Source organism: Aythya fuligula, chromosome 1 (genome assembly GCF_009819795.1).
Source record: "Aythya fuligula isolate bAytFul2 chromosome 1, bAytFul2.pri, whole genome shotgun sequence".
Classification (NCBI taxonomy): Eukaryota; Metazoa; Chordata; class Aves; order Anseriformes; family Anatidae; genus Aythya; species Aythya fuligula.
The window spans coordinates 79,242,993-79,269,998 of NC_045559.1; the positions used below are offsets into that span (position 1 = coordinate 79,242,993).

Genomic DNA, 27,006 nt, shown 5'->3' on the forward strand with positions numbered 1-27,006 from the left:
CATTTGACCAGCAGCACATCAAATTCAGCATATGCACAGAGACTTTGTAATTGGAAATTAATTTCCTTGGGCCATGATCATTGTCAGTTTAACCACCCAGAAGGCAGCAGGATTGATCCTCCTCACACCTACAAATGTACAAACCAGGAACAAAGGAAGGAAACCACTGAAACCGTACCAGGAATGGTATGTTAGCTTCAGTAAGCCAGGCTGTGAATTTCTAGCACTCACTGTTCCACTCCATATACACAAATGCTCTTGTGGCAGACTAAGAATTTTAGAGCACATGGCCACCTCCAGCAAAGTAGGGTCAGTTCCATTACATTTAATGAGTACTAAAGGCTTATCTGTTTGAATGAACTTGTGAGGCAGATGAGGTAAACTGCATTAAGCCCCATTGTGTGCAGAATTAAAGCAGCCTTAATTCAATTTCAGCTTACTTTCCTCCCCAAAAGAATGACTCCAAATCAGATTAAGGTTGCTTTTATACTGCAGCAGAATGTCCATGCTGGGCTTTAAAACAGTTTAACAAATCTACTTTAAATGCATACCTTTCATTAATTTAAATTAGCTTTCCTGAAGTCCCCTGTGGAGATAAGGCTTAAGAGACCCCTGCAGGGAATCTGCATGGGTTTTCTAGGATGCTGTGAACTCACACTCTGGCTTACTTTACACTAAACTTCTTCTGAAGACATGTAAATCCAGATCATTGTCTCTGTTGGAGCTGCCGCACAGAGAATTTGAGCCTCTTGGCAGGTTGGCAGCAATCTCTCAATTCTGTGAAGGAAGGGGATACAGAGCCTTTCATTTTCACTCTCCCTGTTGCTCCTCTGCCCTGTTTCCTAGTGATCTATAGCTAAGGGTGGTAGGACCAGATGGGGAATTTTTGGCAGTGAGACTAGTCTCTGGGATTCCTGTCCACTACTTCTCCACTTCATTCCAACCTCTGTACCACAGTGTACTGCTGCCTTGCTCAGGTAAGACAAGTTTCCTCATCCGCTTCACAGAGTGGATGAAGAAGAAGCTGTATGGGGCAACCAAGAAGGCAGCATAGAGCAGTGGCTGGTAAAGGAGGCTCAGGTAGTAACTCCTTATGCTGGAATTGCTGCCTTGCCTTAAACAAAATACAGCTCAGCTAAGACTGCCATATTTCCTGTTTTCCTGTGTCCAGCATAACATGGGCATCACTTCTGGAAGTCCCTACCAAGTAACAAAGGTCTTTTCTCTCTTTTAGAAATGCACTGATTCATTTTTTCACCAGTTCATTTCCATTCCTCTTCCACTGACATAAACAACCCCATTAATTTCATGTGTGGCAAAAAGAAATCTAGACTAAAAGAAGAGAAAAAGGAAGAGGAAGAGGTAAAAATGGGGAAAAAATAGGAAGGGAAGGGAAGGGAAGGGAAGGGAAGGGAAGGGGAAGGGAAGGGAAGGGAAGGGAAGGGAAGGGAAGGGAAGGGAAGGGAAGGGAAGGGGAAGGGAAGGGAAGGGAAGGGAAGGGGAGGGAGGGAAGGGGAGGGGAGGGGAGGGGAGGGGAGGGGAGGGGAGGGGAGGGGAGGGGAGGGGAGGGGAGGGGAGGGGAGGGGAGGGGAGGGGAGGGGAGGGGAGGGGAGGGGAGGGGAGGGGAGGGGGAGGGGAGGGGAGGGGAGGGGAGGGGAGGGGAGGGGAGGGGAGGGGAGGGGAGGGGAGGGGAGGGGAGGGGAAGGGAGGCGAGGCGAGGAGAGGAGAGGCGAGGAGAGGAGAGGCGAGGAGAGGCGAGGCGGCGGAGAGGAGAGGCGAGGAGAGGAGAGGCGAGGAGAGGAGAGGAGAGGAGAGGAGAGGAGAGGAGAGGAGAGGAGAGGAGAGGAGAGGAGAGGAGAGGAGAGGAGAGGAGAGGAGAGGAGAGGAAGAAAAAAAAAAAAAAAAAAAAAAAAAACGGAAAAAGGAAAAAAGAAAAGAAGGATGCTTACTGGTGAGAACAGGCAGTTTGTTAAGTGCACCTTCAGGCCCACAAAGACATTTCAGCACTTCTGTGTAAAGGGAATAAGAGCTTTTTGTTTTCTGGTTGTTGTTTTCTTTTGTGTCACACCTGCCAGAAATGCATGCCTATGCTACATGTGGTTAGTTCCCATAACTCCATATGTATTGAGATCCTTTGCAGTGAGCTATAAATGGGCAAAGAAACATTCAAGCTCCCCAAGCGATCCCAAGCCCTAATGATCCATCCTGACCTCCTGACAAAAAAAAAAAAAAAAAAAAAAAAAAAGGACCACTGCATGCAGCACAATTCTCTTTACATATGCAAAATAATTATCATTCTGGTCATTGAACTAAGGTGTGTATACCCAACTATGACAAAAGTTAAGTAACCAAAGTGAGGCCTCAATTCCCAGATGCTACTTTCTGATCATCAGTCCAACAGCATTGCATTCATTATTGCTGTTTATTTTAGTCAGTTGCTTGTTTTGTAAGCTGAGTGAAGTACTCGAGTCTGTTTCAACATAAGAAGTCATATCATAGAGCCCAAGAGTTTGGAAAGATCAGGACCATCAGAATGTAGTGGGTTAGAGAGGTGTACAATGGGCAGAGGAGTGAGCAGAGGACAGAAAGGAAGCTTCACAATATCTATCTAGAAGATGTAATGCCCTGTTTTATCTGATGTTTTGCATTTCTTGCAGGAGTCAGAACTCCCTCAGTTCTTGATCACTTTCTCATCTTTAAGATTCACAGAAGCTTCACAGTGAGAAATAAAGTCAAGTCTTTCTGGAAACCTGGAAGGTCAGGCTTGTGCGTAACTGCAGTTAGGGTTCTTTTTAGTCTATGTGCCTTGATTTTATATATGTATGTATGTCTGCATATATGTATACACATACATTGCAGACACGTATATATTCATACACATATATTACATATATCAGAAACCTAAGGGAAGAAAGGATCTGTACAGTGTGGGAAGGAGAATTGTTCAACAGCAGTTGGCCACATGTGAAGTGCAGAATGAAGATCCTCAACTTCATTCATTTAAAAAAATAAAGATTAGTGCCTACATTAGCTCTGATCACACTTTATTATCTCCCAGGGCCTAGCAGTCAAGGCTGGGGTATTGCAGAAGACACCTTCTCCAGATTTTCTTCCTTCACCAGATCATGGTTGGAAGTAAGGTTAGGGATCAGAAAAAAAATAATATGTCTTGGAGGATCTGTGATGGAATTTGAGATCTGACAGACTGCTAAAAGGGAATGGAGGAGGCATGGATGGGAGGACACTGGAAAGCTTCTGTCACCTCCCTCATGGGAAATCCAAAGGAAAGAAAAGCATGCGCCTTGCAATCTGGTTGCCTGACTGAGTAATGCCACAGTTAATGCTGGTCCTTAGCTCCTCCTGTGTCCTGCCATGCTGGAACAGGCTGCCAAAGAGCCATCTCAAAAGAAAGGGCAGATACGATGATGGCAGCAATGTCTCTATAAACAACCTAGGGAAACTTGAAGTCTTGCATAAACAAAACTGTGACTTATTTAGCAGAAGAAAATGTTGAGCCCTGCAGCATTGGACTGGCAAGGGAAGGAAGGTACCTTGAGGGGCACTGGTGGTCTTTGTCTGCCATCTTCTGCATCCCTCTCACTCACACCTTACTCTTTGTTTCCTTCTCTGTCCCTTTCTGTGCTGTGCCAGGAGGCAGCACAGAACTCTTCTGCTTGTGTGTTGGTGCCTTTGCCCTTTCCTTCACTATCTCTGATCAGCTCAATTCCTGGAGGCACTTTCAGTAGTTTAGGGGATGTAAGATAAAGGCACTGCACCAACTATCTAAATCAATCGTCTCTTCAGTGAGTTTTAGGGGAATACAACAAAGTCTTAACTAATGACTGCAAAAGAAACCAGCTGCTGCAATTTGGATGCATATAGTAGATAAGTTTCATTTACATTCTGAGAATGCACCAAAAAGCATGCATCTGCACCTTTAAACTATAAAGGATACTAGTTTTTAGGTGTTGCTATATATAACTTGACTTCTTAATTTTCCATATAGCTTTCCCTTTAAGGGATGGGATATATTCCTTTCTGACAATGCCTAGACAAAAGCCAACACATTTCCCTGAGCAATGCAGGAAAACAATCAGGTTTCTCTAATCTGTTCATTGAGGCCCTCAGTCTATCAAGCACTTTTTTTTTTTTTTTATTTCATTTTTATTGTTATTATTGTTATTGTTGTTATTATTATTATTATTATTTATTATTGAATTCATGCATTAATTAATTCAAGTTACACCTTAATCAAATAGGCCATAATGCTGAATATTTGAAACATGCTTTGATCTCCAAAAGTTATTGTTCCCATTTGACTAACATACGCACTTAAATACAGTACTTTAAATTACTAGTCAACGATTTAATAAATTAAGGAGTGCACTTCTGGTGAATGCAAATCATAAAGAAAAAAAAAAAAAAAAAAAAAAGGAAAGAAAAAGAGATATAAAGGACCTATTTTTAGAAGATTCAGTTCAAACGAAAGCTTATCCGCTATTGTCTGAGGTAAAGTTTCAGGCATGCGATTATAAAATAAATAGTATCAAATTCAAACATGCTTATCTTAAACTCCATTGTGCTATCTTGCAACAGAGGGACTATAAGTTTTGTATCCAGTTCTGGACAGGGAAAAGGAAAAGTGTGTTTAAATCACCTGCATGTAAGAGAACTTAGCAGCATTGCAGATGTTTTATCTTCAGTTTTGTTTGTTATTTGTTCTTCTACGGAGAGCAAAAAAGACCAGCCTTAACTGTATTTAAATAAGGTGCTGCGTTGGTCTGTAGACTGGAACTATATAATCTGTCACATAGGGGATGGAAGGAAAAATTGCACTCCTTTGTAAAAACAATGGCAAATGCTTGCTGCATGTTAATCCTTTTTTTGTTATTATCTGATGCACTTCCTTGAAACTGTGCATTTTTGCAGAATATTTTTACTGGAATCCATGCATATGCTTTATAGTTTTAAAAACTGTAATACTTAAATTAACTTCATTGAAAAAAAAAATGGGGTGGGGGAAAGAGGAAAAGATTAGGTCTAGCATCATACAGTTTAAAACTAAACTAGTTCAAATGGTTCTCATTTACTAGATGGAAAATGGTTTTGTTTTCTTTTTTTTTTTTTTTAAATAAACAAAATTGTGTCTTTCATGGATCCTGGAAGCTTGTTTATCGCTGAGCAAAAATTCGCAATGCAACAATGCATTTACGAGGTAAATAAAGCATTCAAAGACTATCAGTAAAGCATCTACAAAGTGTGACTGTGTCACTTAAGTCTTCAAGCTGTGAGTGAGGATTTTGGTTTTTTGTTTATACATCGGTCAGCAGCTTACTTTTATTAACACAGTTTTGGTTGGCTATAGTGAAGTTGCCAGTTCTGAGATTAGCCTCTCTAAAATTGTCTATGCTATTATTCATATCCTCTTCGATTTCCATGTACTCAGATTTGCTGATTGTGGAGGAGCTGCGGCGGCTGAGATCACTGTCAGATGCTAAATTAGGGGAGCTAACGTGAAGTAACTGAGCCTGTTCTTCCCCTTCTGTTTCTCGGTGGTAGAAGTAGTTGAAGTTGGACACGATGACAGGTACAGGCAGGGCAATTGTCAGCACACCAGCGATGGCACACAAGGAGCCTACGATTTTGCCTCCAATTGTCACAGGGTACATGTCACCATAGCCCACAGTGGTCATGGATACCACCGCCCACCAGAAAGCATCAGGGATACTTGTGAAATGAGACTCAGGTTCTTCAGCCTCAGCAAAATACACTGCACTAGAGAACAAGATCACCCCAATGAAGAGGAAAAAGATTAGTAAACCTAGCTCTCTCATACTCGCTTTGAGGGTCTGTCCCAAAATCTGGAGGCCCTTAGAGTGCCGGGAGAGTTTGAAGATTCGAAAGACTCTTACCAGTCTGATGACTCTCAGGATGGCCAAGGAGGTGGCCTGCTCTCCTTTCTGAGTCCCCTCCCGCTCAGCCATCTCAGTGCCCAGGGTGATGAAATAAGGGATGATGGCTACAATGTCAATGAAGTTCATGATATTCTTGAAGAATTCAGTCTTGCTGGGGCAAGCAAAGAAGCGCACCACCAGCTCAAAGGAGAACCAGATGATGCACAGGGTCTCCACAACAAAGAAAGGATCTGTGAAGATATTGGATTTGTAGACCTGGGTGGTGTTGTCAGTGCGATGCACTGTATACTCCTTGTCCTCCTTCAGCTCGGGTAATGTCTCTAGGCAGAAGATCACAATGGAGATGAGGATCACCATGACAGAGACTATTGCAATGACCCTTGCAGGCCCAGAGCTCTCTGGGTACTCAAAGAGGAGCCATACTTGGCGCTGGTACTCCCCCTCCGGCAAGGGTCTCTCCTCATCTTTGATGAACCCTTCATCTTCCCGGAACTTCTCCATGGCCTCCTCACCCAGCTCATAAAATTTTATCTCCTCAGAGAACATGTCCAAGGGCACATTGACCGGCCGGCGAAGCCGCCCTCCAGACTGGTAGTAGTAGAGGATGGCATCAAAGCTGGGCCGGTTCCGGTCAAAAAAGTACTCATTGCGCAAGGGGTCAAAGTACCGCATGCGCTTCTTGGGGTTGCCCAGCAGTGTATTGGGAAACTGGGCTAATGTCTTCAGCTGCGTCTCAAAGCGTAGTCCAGCAATGTTTATCACTACGCGCTCACAGCACTCATGGTCATCGTGGGCAGCGGGCTGGTAGCTATCCTGGGGGTGGCCAGGTAGCGCAGAAGTCTCATCCATGTTCTCTCCAGCCATCACGGTCATTGTGGCACAAAGGAAGTGGGAACCAGGGCCAGGGGAGGAGAAGAGAGGGAGAGGGGCTTGAGAGTGGGGACGAGAATGGAGGAGAACAGAAAGTCCAAGGGCAGTTCAGTGGAGGATGTCAGGAGGGTGGGAGGCAGAGGACTCTCAGAGTCTGCAGAATGAGTGGGGATGGAGAGGCTTGAAGAAGGGATGCATGAAAAGCCTACAAGATGGAAATATCCAAAATGGGAAAGGAGAGGTGGGATGCAGGAATAGGCATCAGGAATGAAGGGAGGGTGAAGAAAGAGAGAAGGAGTACCTTTAGGAGGGTGGGGGAAGAGGGCAGATAAGGTGAGGGGTCCTGTCCCCCCAAGTTGGGAGGCTGAAGGTGTCTGGGGTTCACCCCCAGGCTGGGGTTCCCTCCCCAGATGTCTCCTTTTGCCTTTAACTTGATCCGTCTGCTTTTCTCGACGACTCGACCATTGCCACGGTTGCTGTCTCGAAGTTACCACACACACAACACACACACACACACATACACAAATAAATAAATAAATCACGGGGAGCCTGGGAGGTGAGTCCTTGCAATGCCAACTCAGCAAATTTCCATCACCTGCCCCCCCCACCCCCCTCCCCAGTGCCCTGGTCCTCTCCTCTTGTGCGCCAAAGAGAGAGGGATAGCGATACTCTTGCTTTTGAAGGCATAAAGCTTACTTGCAGGAAGGAGGCTGCCAGGGAGGAGAGAAACAGCATAAACCAACCCCCAAGCCCCACCACTCACACACGCTCAGGCGCAATGGATTGGCTTTCACACCAGCAAGAACATCCCTCTCTGCCCACTACGGCAGCACATGCAGAACCCTACACATTCCCACACATCCACGGACAAGCAATGGGGCCTATGGGACAGGACGGGACCCATAGCCCTCCTGTGCCCTGAGTGCATTGGGAGGGCTTCCCAGGCAACTTCAGTGGGGTCAGCTCCTGCCATAAGTTTCCTGACCACCACACGCCCCGCTTCACATAGTGGAGACTTAGCTGAGTACTGACAACTTCATCACACCGATCGAGGGGATTAAGGGAGGGAAAGTGGAGAATCTCCCTTCTGCTTTGCAGCAGCTAGACACAACTGAGGCAGAGACAAGGGAAGGTAGATCGATGTCCCAGACCCAACCTGTCCAAAATAGAGTCCAGCAGAACAGGGGAGAAGGGTCTTTTCCTTACCTGCTCCGAGTGAGATGCGCTGGTTAGGAGTAGGCGCCAGTGCCAGAATGCGTCAAGTCATCTTGCAGCAGCATCCAAAAAAAAAAAAAAAAAAAATACAAACCAAAACAAAAACCGCAGCGGCAAACTCAACCCTCCTCCTCCTCCTCTTGCGCCCGTTTTAATAATACTGCGATCGCTTTACAGGACTGCCTGCGAGACACTGAAATATTCATACACTGTCTTAGGCTGCACCAAGGGCGAGTGGGTTTAATTAGTTTCTACCGAGAACCGCAGTGGGGGAGGTGGGGGATGGAAGAGAGCGCAAAGTACCTTTTCCAAAAGGCTTGAGTTAATAAATAAAAGGAAGGAGTCCTAGATTAGCCGCTGGCTCTCCCGCTCTTTTCCTTTAAGGTAACTGGAGAAGCAGCCGGGCGCTGGGCAGCGGCGGCTGGGGAGATGTAAGAGAGCCGCAGTCCTGCAGCCGCATCTCCGGAGTGGGTCTTGGCTCGTCCCGGCAGCAGCAGCAGCAGCAGCAGGAGGAGGCAGGAGCTGGCCGCGTGTGGCAGGAGCGAGAGGGCTGCTGAATGCATAAGAGCGAGGAGCCAACTCGAGCCATGTCTTGACGCTGCGCTATCAGCACAAACCCGAGAGCTGTTTGGTGCAGCTCGGGCGACGGGCGGGAGGGGGCTGGAGGGGGGCGGGCGGCAGCGCTGCCCCCGCTCCGCACCGCTCCGCACCCCGCCGCCGCCGCCTCCAGCGCGGCCCCCGACGCAATGCGGGGCCGCCCCGCTCCCCACCGCACCGCCCGCCCGCTGCGGGACACCGGGTAGCTGCGGGGGAGCAGCCGGCGTGGTGCAGGGCTTTGCACACCCCGCACGGAGCGCGATGCTGCATGCGCCTGCAGTGCTCCCAGCACCCCCGCTTGGGAGCGGCTGGACGTGGGGCAGCGCTGCTGCTGCTGCTACTGTTGCTGACGGTGATGATGGTGCTGGTGCTGGTGCTGCCCAGCCCCATCCCACTGTGCACTCGGTAGCAGACAGGTCTGCATCGCCCAAGCTGGCCCACATAGGGATGGATCCCGAGCAGTGTGGCTGGAATTGGGAGGGAAGAGTTAATCAGCAGGCAGTGTATTACAGGGAAATTGCCCTTTCATGCTGCTTTATCCCACTGAATTCATTTAATTGATGAATCACATAACTTTGAGATGGAAAAGACCCATTATGTCATCAGCTTCCCTCCCCTGCCAGCGCAGGATGTTCCCTACAGTATATGATCATGTACATTATATAAAGCCTGCTGCTCACTTTGTCAAAGCAGGAGAGGTGATCAAATACAACCTGGGCCTGTGTAATTTGAAGCATTACAGAGATAAGCAACACCAGGTCCGTTTTTTAACAGGCCTGGTCTCATTAGCTTTTCACTGCATTATACATTACCCTCACTTAAGATCACCACCTTGGCAGTCCAAAAATACTTAACCTCCTGACCTAAGGGAGGGTTTCTGCCTCCTCTTCCCCTTATTTATCCCCATGTTTGTTTTCTTTGGGGTTGGGGTTGGGGGGTGCTGCTGGAGTACAAACTTAAAATACACAAGCTCTAGCTGTGCTGTAATCACAGCTACTCTGCATACTCTGTTCACCAGCACTGGCAGAAACAAAAGTGCAAAGGAACAGATTTCCTGTCTAGCCTGGTATATGCTTTCTTCACAGTGAGCAACACATATGCTGAAGGTTGTGTGAGAAACTTCTGATGAAGTTCTAAGCAAGAGAAAAGACTCCATCTGCCAATCCTGGGCAAAACAATCCAAAAACTAAATAAAATAGGGACTCTTCTCCCAGTGAAAAATCACAGTTACTAGTTTTCTGTCTGCTTGATTCATCACTCAGTGTCAGAACCCAAACTTAGAACCAGCAGCACTAGACCCAGTATAAACCACAGCCACACACTAGCCCCCCCACCCCCCCCCACATACACACATGTACAAAAACAAAACAAAACAAAACAAAAACAAAAACCAGAAAGGTGGTGCCTTTGCCTGAACTAACCAGGCTGTTTTTCAACCCTTCAAGAAACTCAGCTTCAGCTAGAGCCTTTGACTCAACATCCTCTTATGGCAGTGAATTCCTTGCCTGGATGACATGCTGCACAGAGCTGACTGCAAAGTATTCAGAGAGCTCTGCATTCAGTGCGCTTGGAACTGCTCTGCAGAAATAGCTCTGTGAGCTAGCACTCACAAAGCTCTGGTGCAGCGTTATCTCCCCTGTAGTAGTTCAAAGACAGACATGTATACTCATGAGTGTGAAGAAAGTGCAGATCTGACAATCAGAGGGCTGAGTTCAAGGTGCTGTTCCACCCTTGGCTTTCTACATGATTGCAGGCAAGTTGATCCATTCTGCTTTTTATATCTGAAAACAGTACTAAAAGTGTTCATTTGCTTGTCACAAGTGCTTAGACTGTTCATTCCTGAGGTCTGTCTTAGCACAACAGAACCCAAATCTTTACTGGAAGCTGTGAGTATACCAGTAGAAGAAAAATAAATACAAATAAAAATAAAAAATAACAATAATTAAAAAAAAAAAAAAGTATGCAGTATGCTTTGTTCTTGCATTATAGGATAATAAAAGGACAAATGAGGATAGTGCTACCCCGTTCTCATTTTGAATATCTTTGAACTCTGATTTCTTATTCCAGTCTAATGCTACTGCCAAGTAAACATGCTTGAAGGTAGATAGCTTACTTAGAAAAGTGGACTATTGACCATAGGGTCATGGAAAATCTTGCTAAGGAGCACAGACTAATGAGCAGTAAAGCTACAGCTTGTGAAAGTGTCATATGTTACATGTTACTGTGCTAAGTACCTTGAATTAAATATCGAGGAATGTGAAGAGACATGGACTTCCTGACAAATTTGAAGTCAGGCTGCCACTATTTCATACTTTCTATATTAAAGCAAATGGCCACCAGCAATCAAACTTTTATTTTCCCCCAAGAGTCAAGCTGAGAAGTTCTGTTCAGGAACAAACGATTTTGTAGGGAGACTATAAGTTTCAAACTACCAAAAGCTTTAGATAGGTGGAAGGCAAAACATTCAGAACAGCTGCTTTTAAAAATCCTGCTAGACATCTTTCTGCTTCCATAGAGGCCAAAAAAAAACCAGTTGCTGTTCCTTTCCTTACTTCTTACTGATGGTCAACCTTCGTGTGGTGATAGATCTTGTGGTACAATGCAGACAGCATCACACCTCTCCAGTAGCCACTCTTTATAAAAAACGCTTCCACTTGATCTCCCCCATGGAAAGTGCTTTCAGCCTGACATGGTAGTGTGGATGAGCACAAGCAGACGGGGAAGCAGCAGGCGTTCTGAGTTGCATGGGCTGAGGAGGTTCGCTGCCATCTTTTGTGGCTTCTGAATCAATTTATCATAGGCAACCAGAACTGATAGGCTTATGTCTCAAAGATAGGTTGTCATAGCACAAACAGAAGCTGAAGCAATTAGCAAAGTCTTGCCTTGTACAGAAAGGTGAAGACTTCCTTGTTTTGATCTGGCAAATGAAGGATTATCCCTGATGAGAAAGAGCAGATTTTTTTTTTTCCATTTTTATTTTGAGAGAGAAAGAGAGAGAGAAAATAGAATTGTTGGTTAAAACGATTGGTGTATTGTAAGGATTAAAGAAAAGTTGTATTGAATGACTGTAAATCTGAAGCTGGATTAAAAAATAACCACCGGTTTTATGCAGTTTGAAGCAGGCTTTAAACACTGTCACCAGGGAACCTGAAAACTACTGATCAAAATCAATAGACAGCAGCAGAGTGGATTTCCTAGCATGATAGCTTTCATGCAAGTGTTATGAGTGACACAGCACGCTAAATTTCCTTGACATGAAAAGACAACTGTGCGACAGAAACCACTGCAAAATCCAAAGTGGCAAGTGCGATCCTGGTTGTTTGAACTTTAAGTATCTCCATAGGTTTTGTAGCCTTAATTCATGTAAGCCTGGAAAACAACTCTATTAAATTTATAGCTTCATTTACAGCTAAAAAAACTTCCAATTGAGTTGTGCAAGTGTCATCACAGACATCATTTAACGGCCTTGGAAATAGAGGATGCTACGCATAAAGCGAGATATTCTGCCCTAAATCTGGCCTGCCAGACTCTACCCTCTTGATGGTCCATGACACAGAAAGAGACAATAGTCAGAGCTGAGAGTGAGCTTGTGGTATTGATGGTTGGGTTTTATTCTTTGGAAGAAAAAGGGATTTTTTAAAATACTTTTATCATTTAATGTTGATTTATAAGTCTTGTTACTATCGTCCAGTATTATTAGGCACTGTTATGACTGGGATAATCAAATCTTATGTTTCAAAGCATACTGACTTTTGTTCCTCCTATTCTATCATTTCATTGTTCTTCCTGTTTCTTTTTAATGTCTCAAATAAGGCCCCTGTATGATTAAAAGAGACAATAAGTAGATCCAATCCTGTTGCTGGATCTAAGATGAGAGCTTGGGACTGTATGCCTGTAATGGAGAACATGGAAATTCTCCTCATTCACATGTGTAATTTACTGTTAGAACCAGCCTAGGGAGAACAGATACCATTTCCTTTATGCTTTTTATCCTACAACAGCGGATCAGATATGGGCAATGTGTGGCACTGGAAGTATGGCTGGGCAGAAGAGAACAGTGTGTATTAGGAAATACACATGGTGTATTAGGAAAAGGTTGAGCCTTTCTTTGTTCTTCTCCATAGCATCTGTATAAACAGAAAAAAAAAATGGAAGGACAAAATGCTTATACACCCCTCAGTGCCCAAGCTACATTACAGAAAATGCCACTCTTGTATGCATGTTCCCACAGGAGGAACACATTTATATGTGAACTGTAATTAGAAATGCTTAGCAACAACATTTTTATGGTTTTAATATCACTTTCTCCTTTTTTGATACCTTTTTTGGTCCTTGATTTTCTTTCTCAGGGTTTTGTCCAACTGGCTGCTTGCTATTGAAAGGAACCCCTGCTCAAGTATGCTGCTCTGTCCTCTGAAATTAAGAGGAAATATTTTACTGAGACCAGCCTACCAAGTAGAGGTCAACTGCAACAGAACTCCAGCAACACTCATTAATAGCAACATTAGACTGAAGTAATGGGACTTACAGTTTACTGTGATAATTTACAGTGAGGCTATTTTGAGGCCTGTAGACAGATAGAAACTATTGGCAAAGTTACCATGAAAAATGACATATTATTACTTGGTCGTATGATAAAGGACACTGAAAAAGTCCATCTGTAGCTAAGCAAGCCATGTGGTGAGCATAATACATCACCAGAATATCTTCAGTGTGAGAGAGCAGAGTCAATAGTTCCCATAGGTCCTACTTAGTATTCCAAAAAAGTGTCATCATGTAGTTTAAGGAGACTGAAACTGCCTCAAAAGCTGACTTGAACCTTACCGGTAAGGTACCAAAACACAAAACTCCATTGACATCCTGAGTATAACGGAGGGGAAACTCTGTAAAGGAGGACATCAACAGACCTACAGAAAGGAGTGAAAAATAAATCAGCAATAGCATAAAAAAATATCAGGCATCTGCACAAAATGAGAGCTTGAACTAATGTCAAACCAGTGTATACAGAACTAGAGACAAGTCACCAGTCGTAGCAGTAATAGAGGTCAGGCTCAACTCAATGTATCAAATTCAAAATATTCAGTGTTTCTTACAAGTTAGGACAGGATTTTTTAACCAGAGTCATGATCATCTTTCTCACACCTATTCATGCCCTGGTACCGCAGGGCATGAATAATCATGAGTGCAGTGTTCCCAGCAGAAATTGAAATGCACAGTAGAGGGACTCCCAGGCACCAAGATGGTGGCTGATGGTACTTGTACTGTAAATGAAAGTGTTGAAAAAGAGGGAGTCCCAGACCCTGATTCCAGACTGTGAATGAAAATAAGATGAAGCTTGCAGAGAACTATAACCTGAACATCTGTGAATTTTTGAGAGACTTCAATTACACCTCAAAAACCTTAGAGGACACTGAGGAAAAATGCCCAGAGCATAAAGTGGTGAAGAATTTCTAGGGGTTTACAGAATAGATAAACTACTAGATTCTTCTTGTTTACCCTCACACATCTCAGGACACAAAGAGCTGTCTAAGCAGTTAACACACAGAGACACATTTGGCATCCATCAGAGCCCCATTTGATGGGGTAAAGGCAGTTCAATGCAGGGAACCAGTCCCAAATTGCTATAAACCCCTGGAACAGATAGAGCTACAGAAAGCTTGGAGGCACACCACTGCAAAGTCAGCACCTTGAGCATTTCTCGGTGGAGACCTGACGCACTGGGATAGAGTAAGATAAAAAAGTAGCTGCTGCCCCTGCGTAGGGTTGCAAAACATAGAATATCCTGAGTTGGAAGGGACCCTTAAACAATCCCATTGCATCGCCTTTGGGAAAGCATAAACATACAATGTGAGCTCCAGGGAAAAAAAATAATATATATATATATATATATATATATATATAAAATAAAAAAGTATGCTGAGGAAGTGCTGAGCACTCTTGAAAGCTGTCTGAATTGGATGATAAAGGAACTAAAATGGCTTGCACATTGAGTGGGATTGTATTGAAAGGAAGAAGGACCACAGGCAGTGCCTGTCCTGTTACCAGGCAAAGGACTGAGTGTTTGTTGTGTGCGTGTGCGCATGTGCAAGATGGGATTTTATTTAAAGCAGGACAAGCAGTAATCCCTGCAGATACAAGATCTGACATCAGGAAATGAGTAAATTCATACCTAGGGATAGATGGTGCTTTATTTGAATCACAATATTTACACTGTCCACAGCACCAATATGAATTGTGGAGTAGATATGTCCCAGCATGATGCATGTTCAGAATATCAGAACTCAGAATACACTGATTATTAATGATCATTCTGCCACTCCAAGATGCCTTTGGAAATGGTCATTTTTAAGGACAGGAGATGGACAGTCTGCTTTCTGAGAGCTGACTCTAAGATATGGCAAGAGCTGATCAGGAGCCAAGCAGTGCCTCTCCACAGTATGACATGCCTAACATGCTTTGCTCTGACATGACTCGTAGCACACTGCAGCAGAATTTATGTGATTCAGCACTTAACAGGGCAGATTTGAGCACCAGATGTCTTACTGTGAGTATCACAAATGAAAAAGAGCGAGCACAAACCAAAGTTGGCAGCAAAAACAGAGGGACTGATAGCAAAATCAAAACTGTTAGAGAGGGATCCTTACCTGGCAACACTGGGCCACTGAAATATTTTTTCCCTACGACTTGATGGAAAGCAAGGAATGCTTAGTCTGAAAAAAATAGGTGTGGAGGGGGTTGAGTTGCTGGCCATCATCCAGTCTTCAGAAGTGGATAAACTCAAGAGGCCACTCAGAAAAAGGGAAAAAAAAGAGCCAGTTGTTTGAGGCTGCTGCTCAGAACAAAGCAGATTTGAAGACAGACAGCAAATAGCAACAGACATAATGGCCAAAGAAAAGCATCTACAATCTGGCAGGGATCATAGGTAATGACTACAGTAGCAAGATAGCAGTAAAGGAAAACTGAAGACTTCCTCAAAGCTGAGAGAAACAACCTGACACAACCTGAACGAAGACCAAGGAAGTGCAGGACTTCACAGAAGATATCAGCACCAATCTTCTTGTGCTGCATAGCACATAAATGAGAAATGGAAATAAACGTCTGGGAGAAGCAAAAGCCCTGCTTCATTTCTCTTGGGGGGACTCAGGATTTGCATACTCAGTTCTAAGGCTACACAAAGCTTGAAAGAAACACGTAACAACAGGAAATGCTTAGAGTACCCATTCAATTACCTGTGCCCATGGCACAGGATTGGAAATACTTCCTGCTACTGTTGTCCTGTAATGAAACCTCCAAGTTCAGGTTGCTTTGCACAGTGGCTTTGAAAGCATAGCTTCCTCTTTCATTACTATCAGCATGCAGAAAAGGCAAAAATGCCTAGCAGGGTGAGTTTCAAGCCTAAACTTACCTTGTAGCTTCAGTTTAGAGTTACAGTTGAATGTTCTCTTTATCTTTCAGGAATAAGACTATTTCCTTCTTCAAGTGCTTGCTGACCTGCCTAGCCAGAGCGATTGTTGTATGCTGAAGTGAAGCAGAAGCAATTACTTATATAAATTCAAGAAGGAACTTGAATACACAAAAATACTGGCAGCTACTGTGCACTGTGTGTTAAAGTGAAAGACCTAGGTGCTTTGAAGCCTTGTCCTCAGGTGATTGCATGCATTTCAAAAATAATCCTGTCTTACCAAAAATGAAGGCACATAGGAGCCCCTCAGTCAATGAGTGTCCCCACCTTCGCACCGTCTGCTGTGTCTTGGACACTGCTCTCCTTGTTCTATCTTCTCATTCTTTCTTTCTTTTGTGTTGTCCTACTTATGTCTGTGCCAGGTCTGTTTTAGACTCTGGAGGTTGTAACCTATTCCTGTTCTGCAGGACAGAAGCCTCTCCTCTCCTATGTGGTCTATGGCAGGAGCAAATTCTTCACTTTCTCTTGGGAACATTTTTAAGTCCCTTGTTAGATCTTAGTACTTCAGCCCTGAGCATCTCCTTTTATGATTTATTTTCCCTTGAAACTTCAAAATCAAGTCCCATGTTTTAAAATGCCTCTGAGAGCTTAGTGTCTGTGGTGTAATGGTCCAGCATTGCAGTTGGCCCATTACACTTCAGACAAATCCTTCTCTCCATACATGGCAGCTTGCTGATTTATTTACAAGCTGCTTGCCTTTTGAATTTCTAAAACTTCTCAACATTATGTCCCACATTTCTACACTTTGTGCATTATCTAGAAAATGAAGAAGGGCATTCATCTACATTGCCACCCGTCTGTATCCCATTGTTTCAAAATAATAGTCTGTCAATGAGGTCGGTATTTGACACCGTACAGCAGTGTTTTCTGACCTTAATAAAGTCTAAGGACTGATCGATCCAGGATAATGATCCCATTATCCTATGTGATGGAGAAACATGTTGCTAATGTGAGACATGCTAGGAAGAGCCTTTCAACAAGGTGCAGAGAGTAGTAAAGTATGGCAAGATGTATATTATAAGGCAAACAGAATAGCACAATAAAAAATGCCTTGCCAGCAGCTACTTCAAATTGTTCCACCAGTACCAGTGTATTATATAAACCAAAGACGTGTTAAGATTCTCCAAATCTGAGTCAAACTGCTGAACTTCTGTTCTTACACAATTATCCTGAATGTGTTTTGTTTGTTTGCTTGTTTTCCTACAGGCTCAGAGGTGTTTTCAAACAGGTAATTCGATGGCCAGAGCCTGTTCCGCATCATGGAACTGCAGTTACATTATCTGGAGTAAACATCTCAGTCACTGTGATATATGTCTGGACCCAAAAAACCCACTTGTTGTAGAAGGGTGCTAAGTAGCTGCCTGAACCCTAGAGGTGACCAGTAATAGAACCAGCAGACACAACTTCTGGGAGAGGCACAATCCTTGTTTTACTTTCAGGCCACTACCATTATTATGATTTATAGACAGTTGTCTTGTCATAACCTTTGATTTCCCTTAACCTCATTGATAAAACCTAGCTTGCCTCTCTCCACATATTCTAATACCTTGCCTAGGGAGTCTTCCATCAAGAGGGTGCAACAAAAGACAACCAGCCTAACTGCAAGAACAGATACAGCTACCCAACCAGGAATGTTTTATTCATTGCAAATCCATTTTATTATTTTTTTTTTTCACTGGGAACGAATATGGACTTGTTTACTAATTTGTTTATTATTTGTCAGAATTCACAGTCTACTGTTTATATCTATGGACAGATTTCAGGTTTCCTTATGAAAATTACACCTAGCCCTGTATTAGGTCACAAGGTATAGTCCTTTGAGGCCATATTCCTACAATAGCAAAGGAGTAAAAAAGTAATTATGACATTTTGTTAATAAAAATGAATACAAATGCAATCTTTAGGATGTGATATTGGACAACATCTTTATCTGTAACACTGTGTCCATGTTGGGTTGTCTTGCATTGTGGGGAAAAAAAAAAAGAGACTGAAAATGCATTGAATTTTGAACTGAATTGAAGATGGTGAGTGGTACAGAAAAAAGAAAACATGCAAAATCACAGTATTTCATCATAAAGAAATCACTTTTAATTTGTCACAACAATCTATTACATTTATCAAAATAGTGAGTAGTTTCAGATTATCCACAGCTGTAAATTTTTCAGCTTTAAAAAAAAAAAAAAAAAGACACCCTCCTCACATGTAGGTACTACACATCTCCCATTGGGTTGCTATCAGCTGAAAAATCAGCATGTGGAACAAAACTTTGACTTTCTTCTGCAAAATCAGAAGAAACAATCACAGAAGGCGAGAAAGGAGAAAACCCCTTTATGAGAAAGTGGCAAATGTCAACAAGGGAAAAAACAATATCACTACTGAAAACATACTTTATCCACTAACCCATTAAGGACAAAAGGTTATACTTATTTAGCCAACAAGATGGACAAGGTGTGAATTACAGCTTGGAGTATTACATTAATCAGAATACTAATACATATTACTACAGTAGTGGTTGGAGGGCCCATTTGTGTTTGGAATCCTGCTTTGCCAAATTATTTTACAGGCAGACCAGGCTGCTCTTTTATACTAGCCAGGGGAACAACAAAGATATCCAGAAACGTTAATACCATGTAAATGCAGAACAATCAAAGGAGCTATTTCTTTGCCTAATGTTAAAGTCACTACTGTATTGAGGACAAGCACAAGTCATATGTTCCTCTTAAGTCCTACTTAATCCCTGCTTTGAGGATTTAAAGGACATTCAAGTGATTCATAAACTTTGCACATGTTCTCTGCAGAAGAAAGATTTTTACCCACCATAGAGTCAGATGAGCCATGAAAATTTTCTGCAGTGGGTCATTACAGTGGAATAATACCGCTGTTTTTCAAGGTCTGGCTGATGTTCTGACAGATGCATCTGTAGCTTTAACTTCTAACATACCGATAAACAACGCTTATGGTTTATGGTGTGTACTGATTCTCCAGAGAGTTCTGGAAGTAATGTATGTCTCTTATTGGCATCATTATGTATTTAGCTGCAAAAATAAGACAAGGAGTTTTCACCAAAGCATCAGGCACCAGCCAGGAATAAAGGCAAGAGGAGGTCTCTTCTGGTAGTTTACTGATCTGATCCAGCATTGCAAAGTCTCTGTTTTCCACAAAATGGTTAGAGAGAGATTTGTTTGTTTGCAGAGAATATCGCTAGTCAGGAAATGGGCCAAAATCAGTAAGACGGTGCCTAAATATTGCTGCTTTTGAAGGTAACAACCAAACTGCAAAAGATGTCTTTGGATACCTTTTGTGTACTGTATGTGAATTTATTTTGCTTAGGCTTCTGGTTTATACATCATTATGATAATCTGGTATTGTTCCTCTTGCATATTTTTTTGAAACCCTTTTGGCAATGACTTCTACATCTATCACAGTTCAGTTCTGCAGCATCCGACATAAGGAGATGATTTGGATCTATAGTTCTGTCAAATGGCACTCCTTAAGATATTGTATAAGCCTGTAAATGTGAATTTATGCTTCTACCTCTTCATGTCTGAGCCCTTGTGATGCTTAAGTATCTTTTGATAAAAGGAAATAAATACACCCACATCACTTACTAAGGCCACAAGCTCTCAGAGATTTTTTGCAGGGGACTGATAGTTTCATCTTGCCTTTCTCAAAAGAAAAAAAAAAATACCTGAAGAATGTACACCTGAATTGAAATACATCCTGATTTGATAACAGCTTATCAGACAGGGCAACAGAGATTCAAACACATTGAATCAGGGAAACACAGGGAAAATTTAACTCTTGGTAAAGGAAAGGTATCAGAGACAAAATCCAGACAGAAGAATCTTATTTTCATATGGAGAATTCATCCAAAAACAGGTGGAGGAGTGCAAGCTCACTGAGTCACTACTCTTCTATGTTAGACAGTGTTGTGGTTTAACCTGGCCGGCAGCTAAACACCACACAGCCGTTCGCTCACCCTCCCCCCTCCCTCTCTGGGATGGGGGAGAGAAATGGGAAAGTGAAGCCTGTGAGTTGAGATAAAGACAGTTTATTAAGACAGGAAAATAATAATAACAATAATAACAATAATGATGATAACACTAATAATAATACTAATGTGTATGAAACAAGTGATGCACAATGGAATTGCGCACCACCAGCTGACTGATGCCCAGCCTAACCCCAAGCAGTCCGGCCTCCCCACCCCAGCTAGCCACCCTTATATATTGTTTAACGTGATGTCAGATGGTATGGAATACCCCTTTGGCTAGTTTGGGTCAGCTATCCTGGGTCTGTCCCCTCCCAGCTCCTGCTGAACCCCCAGCCTGCCCACTGGCAGGACAGAGTGAGAAGCTGAAACGTCCTTGGCTTGGTGTAAGCACTGCTCTGCAACAATTAAAACATCAGCATGTTATCAGCACTCTTCTCATCCTATATATCCACCCCTTATTCCATGCCATTTATGTCATGCTCAGGTTACACTCTTTCCAATACATTCTAATTAATTTCCAATACATTCTAATTAATTACCATTCTTATCTATGGTATATAGTAATCATGGTAGTGATGGCATACAGTATTATATAATAATTAACATGATATAATTCAACTCATGGGCTATTCTCACCCAGTATTAAATCCCCTTGAGGTACACACCAGACCTCCCCATTCTTTGCATTACCCACCAAGTGCATCCAGGTCCCAGGTGAGCAAAAGCAATGCCAGCCTGCCTGTTGGCAGGACAGAGCAAAAGGCTGAGATGTCCTTGGCTTGGTATAAGCACTGCTCTGCAACAATTAAAACATCGGGGTGTTATCAGCACTCTTCTCATCCTAAGCCAAAACACAGCATTCCACCAGCTACTAGGAAGAAAATTAATTCTGTTCTAACTGAAACCAGGGCACCCACGAATGGGTTTGCCTTTCCTAAGGCAGGAGTAGCCCAGACTGTTTTACCCAGCATGTTTCTTACATGCACTACAGGAACTTTATCCCCTTCTACAGTACGTAACAGGTTTGATTGGGCAGGTCCAGCTCGGTTGGCAGATCCCCTAGTATTGACTAACCAGGTGGCCTTCGCCAAATGCGTATCCCAATTTTTGAATGTCCCAACACCCATTGCTTTCAGTGTAGTCTTTAACACTCCATTGTATCATTCAACTTTCCCGGAGGCTGGTGCATGATAGGGGATGTGATACACCCACTCAATACCATGTTTCTTTGCCCAAGTGTCTATAAGGTTGTTTCGTTAATGAGGCCCATTGTCTGACTCTATTCTTTCTGGAGTGCCATGTCACCAATGGACTTGCTTTCAAAGGCCCAAGATAGTGTTCCGGGCAGTGGCATGAGGCACAGGATATGTTTCCAGCCATCTGGTGGTTGTTTCCACCATTGTAAGTATGTGGCACTTACTGTTGCAGGTTTCAGGGAGTGTGATGTAATCAATCTGCCAGGCCTCTCCATATTTATATTTCAGCCATCATCCTCCATACCAAAGAGGCTTTGACTGTTTGGCTTGCTTGATTGCAGCACGTTTCACAGTCATGAATAACCTGTGCTATAGCGTCCATGGTCAGGTCCACCCTCAGTCATGAGCCCATCTGTATGTTGCATCTCTACCTTGATGGCCTGAGGTGTCATGGGCCCATGTGGCTATAAATAATTTGCCTCTATGTTGCCAGTCCAGGTCCACCTGAGCCACTCAATCTTAGCAGCCTGATCCACCTGCTGGTGTTTTGATTTCTTCAGTAGCCTGATTCTTGGGCACATGAGCATCTACATGGTGTACCTTTACAACCAGGTTCTCCACCCAGGCAGCAATATCTTGCCACAATGCAGCAGCCCAGATGGGTTTGCCCCTGCGCTGCCAGTTGTTCTGCTTCTATTGTTGTAACCACCCCACAGGGCATTTGATACCATCCATGAATCAGCGTAGAGACAGAGAACTGGCCACTTTTCTCTTTCAGCAATATCTAAAATCAGCTGAATGGCCTTCACTTCTGCAAACTGACTCAATACACCTTTTCCCTCAGCAGCTTCTGCAACTTGTCGTGTAGGACTCCATACAGCAGCCTTCCGTCTTCAATGGTTTCCCACAATACGACAGGACCCATCAGTGAACAGGGCATATTTCTTCTCATTTTCTGGTAGCTTGGTTGTACAGTCGGACTTCGTCAGCATGGATCACCTCCTCCTCTGATGATATCCCAAAGTATTTGCCTTCTGCCCAGTCCATAATCACTTCCAAAATTCCTGGGCGACTGAGGTTTCCTATTCGAGGGCGCTGAGTAATCAGTGCAACCCACTTGGTCCATGTAGTATCAGTTGCATGATGTGTAGAGGGAACCCTTCCTTCGAACATCCAGCCTAGTACCAGCAGTCGGGATGCCAGGAGGAGCTGCGCTTCAGTACCGACCACTTCCGAAGCAGATCAAAATCCTTCATATGCTGCCAATATCTCCTTTTCAGTTGGAGTGTAGCGGGCCTCAGATCCTCTGTATCCCTGACTCCAAAACCCCAGGGGTTAACCTCGAGTTTCCCCAGGTTCTTTCTGCCAGAGGTTCCAGGTAGGGCCATTCTCCACAGCTGCAGTGTAGAGCACATTCTTTACATCTGTTCCTGTTCAGACTGGCCCAAGGGCTACTGCATTGTGGCAAGATATAGCTGCCCAGGTAGAGAACCTGGTTGTAAGGGTATGCCACATAGATGCTCACGAGCCCAGTGATCCTTGTGGATATGAAAGAAAGGCAATATGACTGAATGACTGACAGCATAAAGTGCTAGATGTTGAAGCCTAAAAGAGTCACACTTCTGATCCTCAACAGCAGTGTTTTCTTGATCCAGACATTTTTCTTTTCTTTCTCTTCCTATCTTTCATTTTGTCTTTCCTTTGTAGACTACAGTCTCTCTGGAGGAAGGGTTCACTATAAGTCCATGCCATAACACACTTGGGTGACCCTGACCCTGTGCAAGTAGAATACAGAAATATTCAGCTTGACACTGCTGAAGCAAAACAGCTAGTAAGATGAAGAGGGAATAATAGAACTGTTTGTTCATACTGGAGCATGACCTTTGGCTCTGTCCAAAACTGACCACTTAAAAAAATAACTTTCCAAGATCCTTTTATACTACTCTCCCTAGTGTGGTGTCCTTTTTATTACTGAATATTTCCCCAGCTGTGGCAGAAACTCCCACTGCTCTGCTCCTGCTAAGAGGAAGCAATGCTTCCCCACCACTGGAGATGTTCTGAATGCTATTATAAATCAAAGGTACCTTCTCTTCCATGAGGTATATTGCATTTTCTCTGTTTATTTATCAATAAATTGTATTGCAAAGCTAGTCAGTCCCACCACAGCCCGCCATTCCCACAACACTTATCTTAAGCCTGCTCTTGTTATTTTATCAAGTTGGAGCTTGCAGTCATCTGCAGCCATGCTGGAACACCCTTTGCTTTGCAGCAGATGGCAATGCAGTACTGCCCACTGCCAAGATGAGCCAGTTTATTTTTCCATCATCCACATCTTACTATCAAGCAGCAGTGGAAAAAAAGAAAAGAAAAAAAAAAAAAAAGCACTTGGCAGATGATCCATGTCAGGTATCTCCTGTTGTGGGGCTCTCAGCCATCTGAGCACACTGATTCAGATAGCTAAGAAATAAGCAACGAGGAAGTCCAGCATTCATCTGGCCTTCATACTAGCTGTTACTGATATGGCTGACATAACTAATAAAAGAAACCAGAGAATTTGCTAAAATTACAACTCTTTATTGTTAAACGACTCCTATTCTCCCATGCTACTGGTAGAGTGACTCTCCAGGCTTGTAGGGAAAGCATTTGCCTTAAACATAGTATTTGAATGGAAGATTTTCTAGGAGGGCTCCAAGTGTCATTATACCTTGTATACTTGCTCTCTTCCCCCACCTTTATCACAATGTTAGCCTGACTTTTGCTGTATGGTTGCACAGGATGCTGTAGAAAATTTTTATTTTTTTTAATAAATAAATAAAGGCAATTATATATATATTTTTTTTTCTTGACTCAAAACCAAAAGCAACCTTCAAATGCAGTATCAGATGTCACAGCAAGGAGTGAACAAGATATCTACAGATAGCCTGAAACAGTTCCGCTAAAGAGAATGAGAACTACCTTTATAGTACCTACATTACCTGTGGAAAGCTGATAATAATACAGAGACAAAATCAGGGATAAATCAGACCATTTACCAAAAGAGTTCCTCTGTGTCAAGGAATTAAATCAAATCTGCTCAATAAGCTCTTTAACTCTGCTTCAGACCTACATCCCCATTATGTTTGTACCTTGTCCTCACTAGCATCCCAGAAACATGATGACTCTTTCCATTAGATTTTTCACCATTTTTCCATTTTTGAGAAGCAGATATAGCCCTCCAACAGTTTTTCCAGTTGCTGAGGCAGAGCTGTACCAACAGGGTTTATTCAGACCTTATCACTCAGACCTTAATAAAATTTTCCACTGGATCTTTGTTTTGACACCAAGTTTATGTCTGGTGATAAAAAGAAGTCAGTGGATTTGTCATAGAAGCATGTGTAGTTCTGTGACATATCATTTACATATCTCTTGATGAAGTTTGTGAAAACATCATCTAGGTTATTATGGCATTGTGCAAATGTCACATGTACCAATTTTAATATAATTTCTGACATTTTAAATAGAAAAGAGTATTAATCTGACTGACCTGCCAACAGCAAAGCTAAGAAAGAATGATTGTGGTGTTGCTGTCATTTCACATTGATGTAATATTTCTCAAAGTCTCTTATCCTTTACATCCATAAGATTCTCTAGTCAGAGGATGTAATGGGACAAATGAAAGAGAAGTGATTACAAAGCTGGGGACAGTAATCGTGTTATCAAAATAATTAAATAAATAAATAAATAAATATCATCTACTTAAGGTTGCAGAAAAGCTATGAATCTACTACTTTGAATTTTCTCTGCATGGCATGAAGTTATAAAAAATAAATCCTGAAACAAATTACGTTTTGCTGCATGCTTATTATTCAAATCCACAGAGTGATTTCAATTAAAAATATCTGCTGGAATTTTATTTCTTGTTCCCTCCACATGTTTTTAATCACTTAAATTAAGGACCACTGAGAGCTTTGAACTAGCTCAAAGTGTGCTCAATTTAGTATAAACTCTTATATTCTGAAGACAGGAACTGTCAGTTTTCTCATTTGGAGCTAAGCAGTATTTTCCATGGACTACTGAACGTCTTGAAAATACTAGACCAAGGCTTCATAAACAAAAACACAGTCTTGTCCCATGAAGCTCTGAATCTGTCTTAGAAATGGGTTCTGTAGACTCCCTCAATAATACATATGGAGAAAGGGATGGCTGTAAATGTTGACTCCCATTCCAAGACCTAAAGAATTTCACAGAGATCTCTGTTTCTGCTCTTCTACCTTGGGACTTGCAGATAGGAGTCTGGCAGAAGAAGAGCCACAGAGCCTCATTCAGGTTCCTGCACAGTGCAGAGACATATCCTCTACTGGATTTGGTCCTACCTGATTAAGACAGAAAGGAAAAATAGGGATCATGTAGTCAGGTAAAGATAAGCCTCCAGCAAAAAGCAAGTTAGTAGATCAAAGAGAGAGACTAAAGTAAGGACATAAAATAACTTATGCTAACCTGAACTTTGCTCAGTGCTGGTTTTATTTTAGAGTTTCTAACGGGTGTTTTGGTTGATTGGGACCCACTCAAGTCCCATAGTGCTCCAGCCATGGTCAATTCTTTCAGCTACTCACTAGCTATTCTGGAGGAGGTGGAGCATCTTTGGCCCCTTTGACACTGCCTTAGCAAAAACAGCTCTTCACTGCCTGGGTTAAACCAATTTGCAACCTTTGGAAGGGATCTCACTACAACTACATTAAAGCGATTTTGGAATTTGGGCAACCACCTTGTATTTCTAGGGTACCATAAAGAATTATGTTGATATTTTCAAAGCTGTTTAAAAGACTTGCTTGATAACTGTCTGTCAAAGTTTTGAAAATTCAATATCCCCTTTTTTAATGCGATCAAACAGGGAATTCTGTTGCACAAAGCAGTATGTTTCAACACATTTAGAATCATCATTTTCTAGGGAGTTCAATGATGTGTCCAAAATAAACAGCATTTCTGCTACCATATGCAATAAATATAAGTCTACAAAGCTATTTGTATATCAAATTAGGCAATATATAGCATCATTTCAATATCTGAAATAAATATTCAAGCATTAAAAACATGGAACAAAGCAAAAATAAAACAACAATCAACAACAACTGGGAAATGCATCATTGATAAAAGGTTTGTTTTGCCTTAGAATCATACTATCATAAAATCACTAAGGTCAGAAAAGACCTCCAAGAGCATCTGGTCCAACCATCGCCCTACCACCAATGTTGCCCACTAAATCATGTCCCTAAGCGCCAGGTGCAACCTTTTCTTGAACACCCCCAGGGACAGTGATGCCACCACCTCCCTGGTCAACCCATTCCAACCCATTTACAATGAGTCTACTCTTTCTGAGAAGAATTTTCTCATAATTTCCAATCTGAACTTCCCCTCGTTCAATCTGAGGCCATTCCCTCTACTTCTATCACTAGTTACCTGCGGGAAAAGGCTAACCCTCAGCTCCCCACAACTTCCTTTCAGGTAGCTGTAGAGAACAATGAGGTCTCCCCTGAGCCTCCTCTTCTCCAGACTCCAGAAATAACCCCACTTCCCTCAGCCACTTCTCACAGGACTTGTGTTCCAGGCCCTGTACCAGTTTCATAGCCCTTCTCTGGACATGCTTCAGGGCTTCAATGTCCTTCTTGTAGTGAGGGGCCTAAAACTGAACACAGTACTCGAGGTGTGGTCTCACCAGAACAGAGTACAGCATCACCTCCCTGGTCCTGCTGGCTACACTATTCCTGATACAAGCCAGGA

The 27,006-nt window shown here is 42.8% G+C and overlaps 1 protein-coding gene across 1 annotated transcript; it reads right to left on the reverse strand.

Moving 5' to 3' along the window:
- Positions 1-5,114: 5,114 nt before the first annotated feature.
- On the reverse strand, positions 5,115-6,856 carry LOC116495296 (potassium voltage-gated channel subfamily A member 1-like). Its single transcript, XM_032197709.1, has one exon. The coding sequence runs from the start codon at positions 6,786-6,788 to the stop codon at positions 5,313-5,315; it is 1,476 nt and encodes a 491-aa protein (XP_032053600.1). The 5' UTR covers positions 6,789-6,856; the 3' UTR covers positions 5,115-5,312.
- Between the last annotated feature and the right edge of the window lie 20,150 nt (positions 6,857-27,006).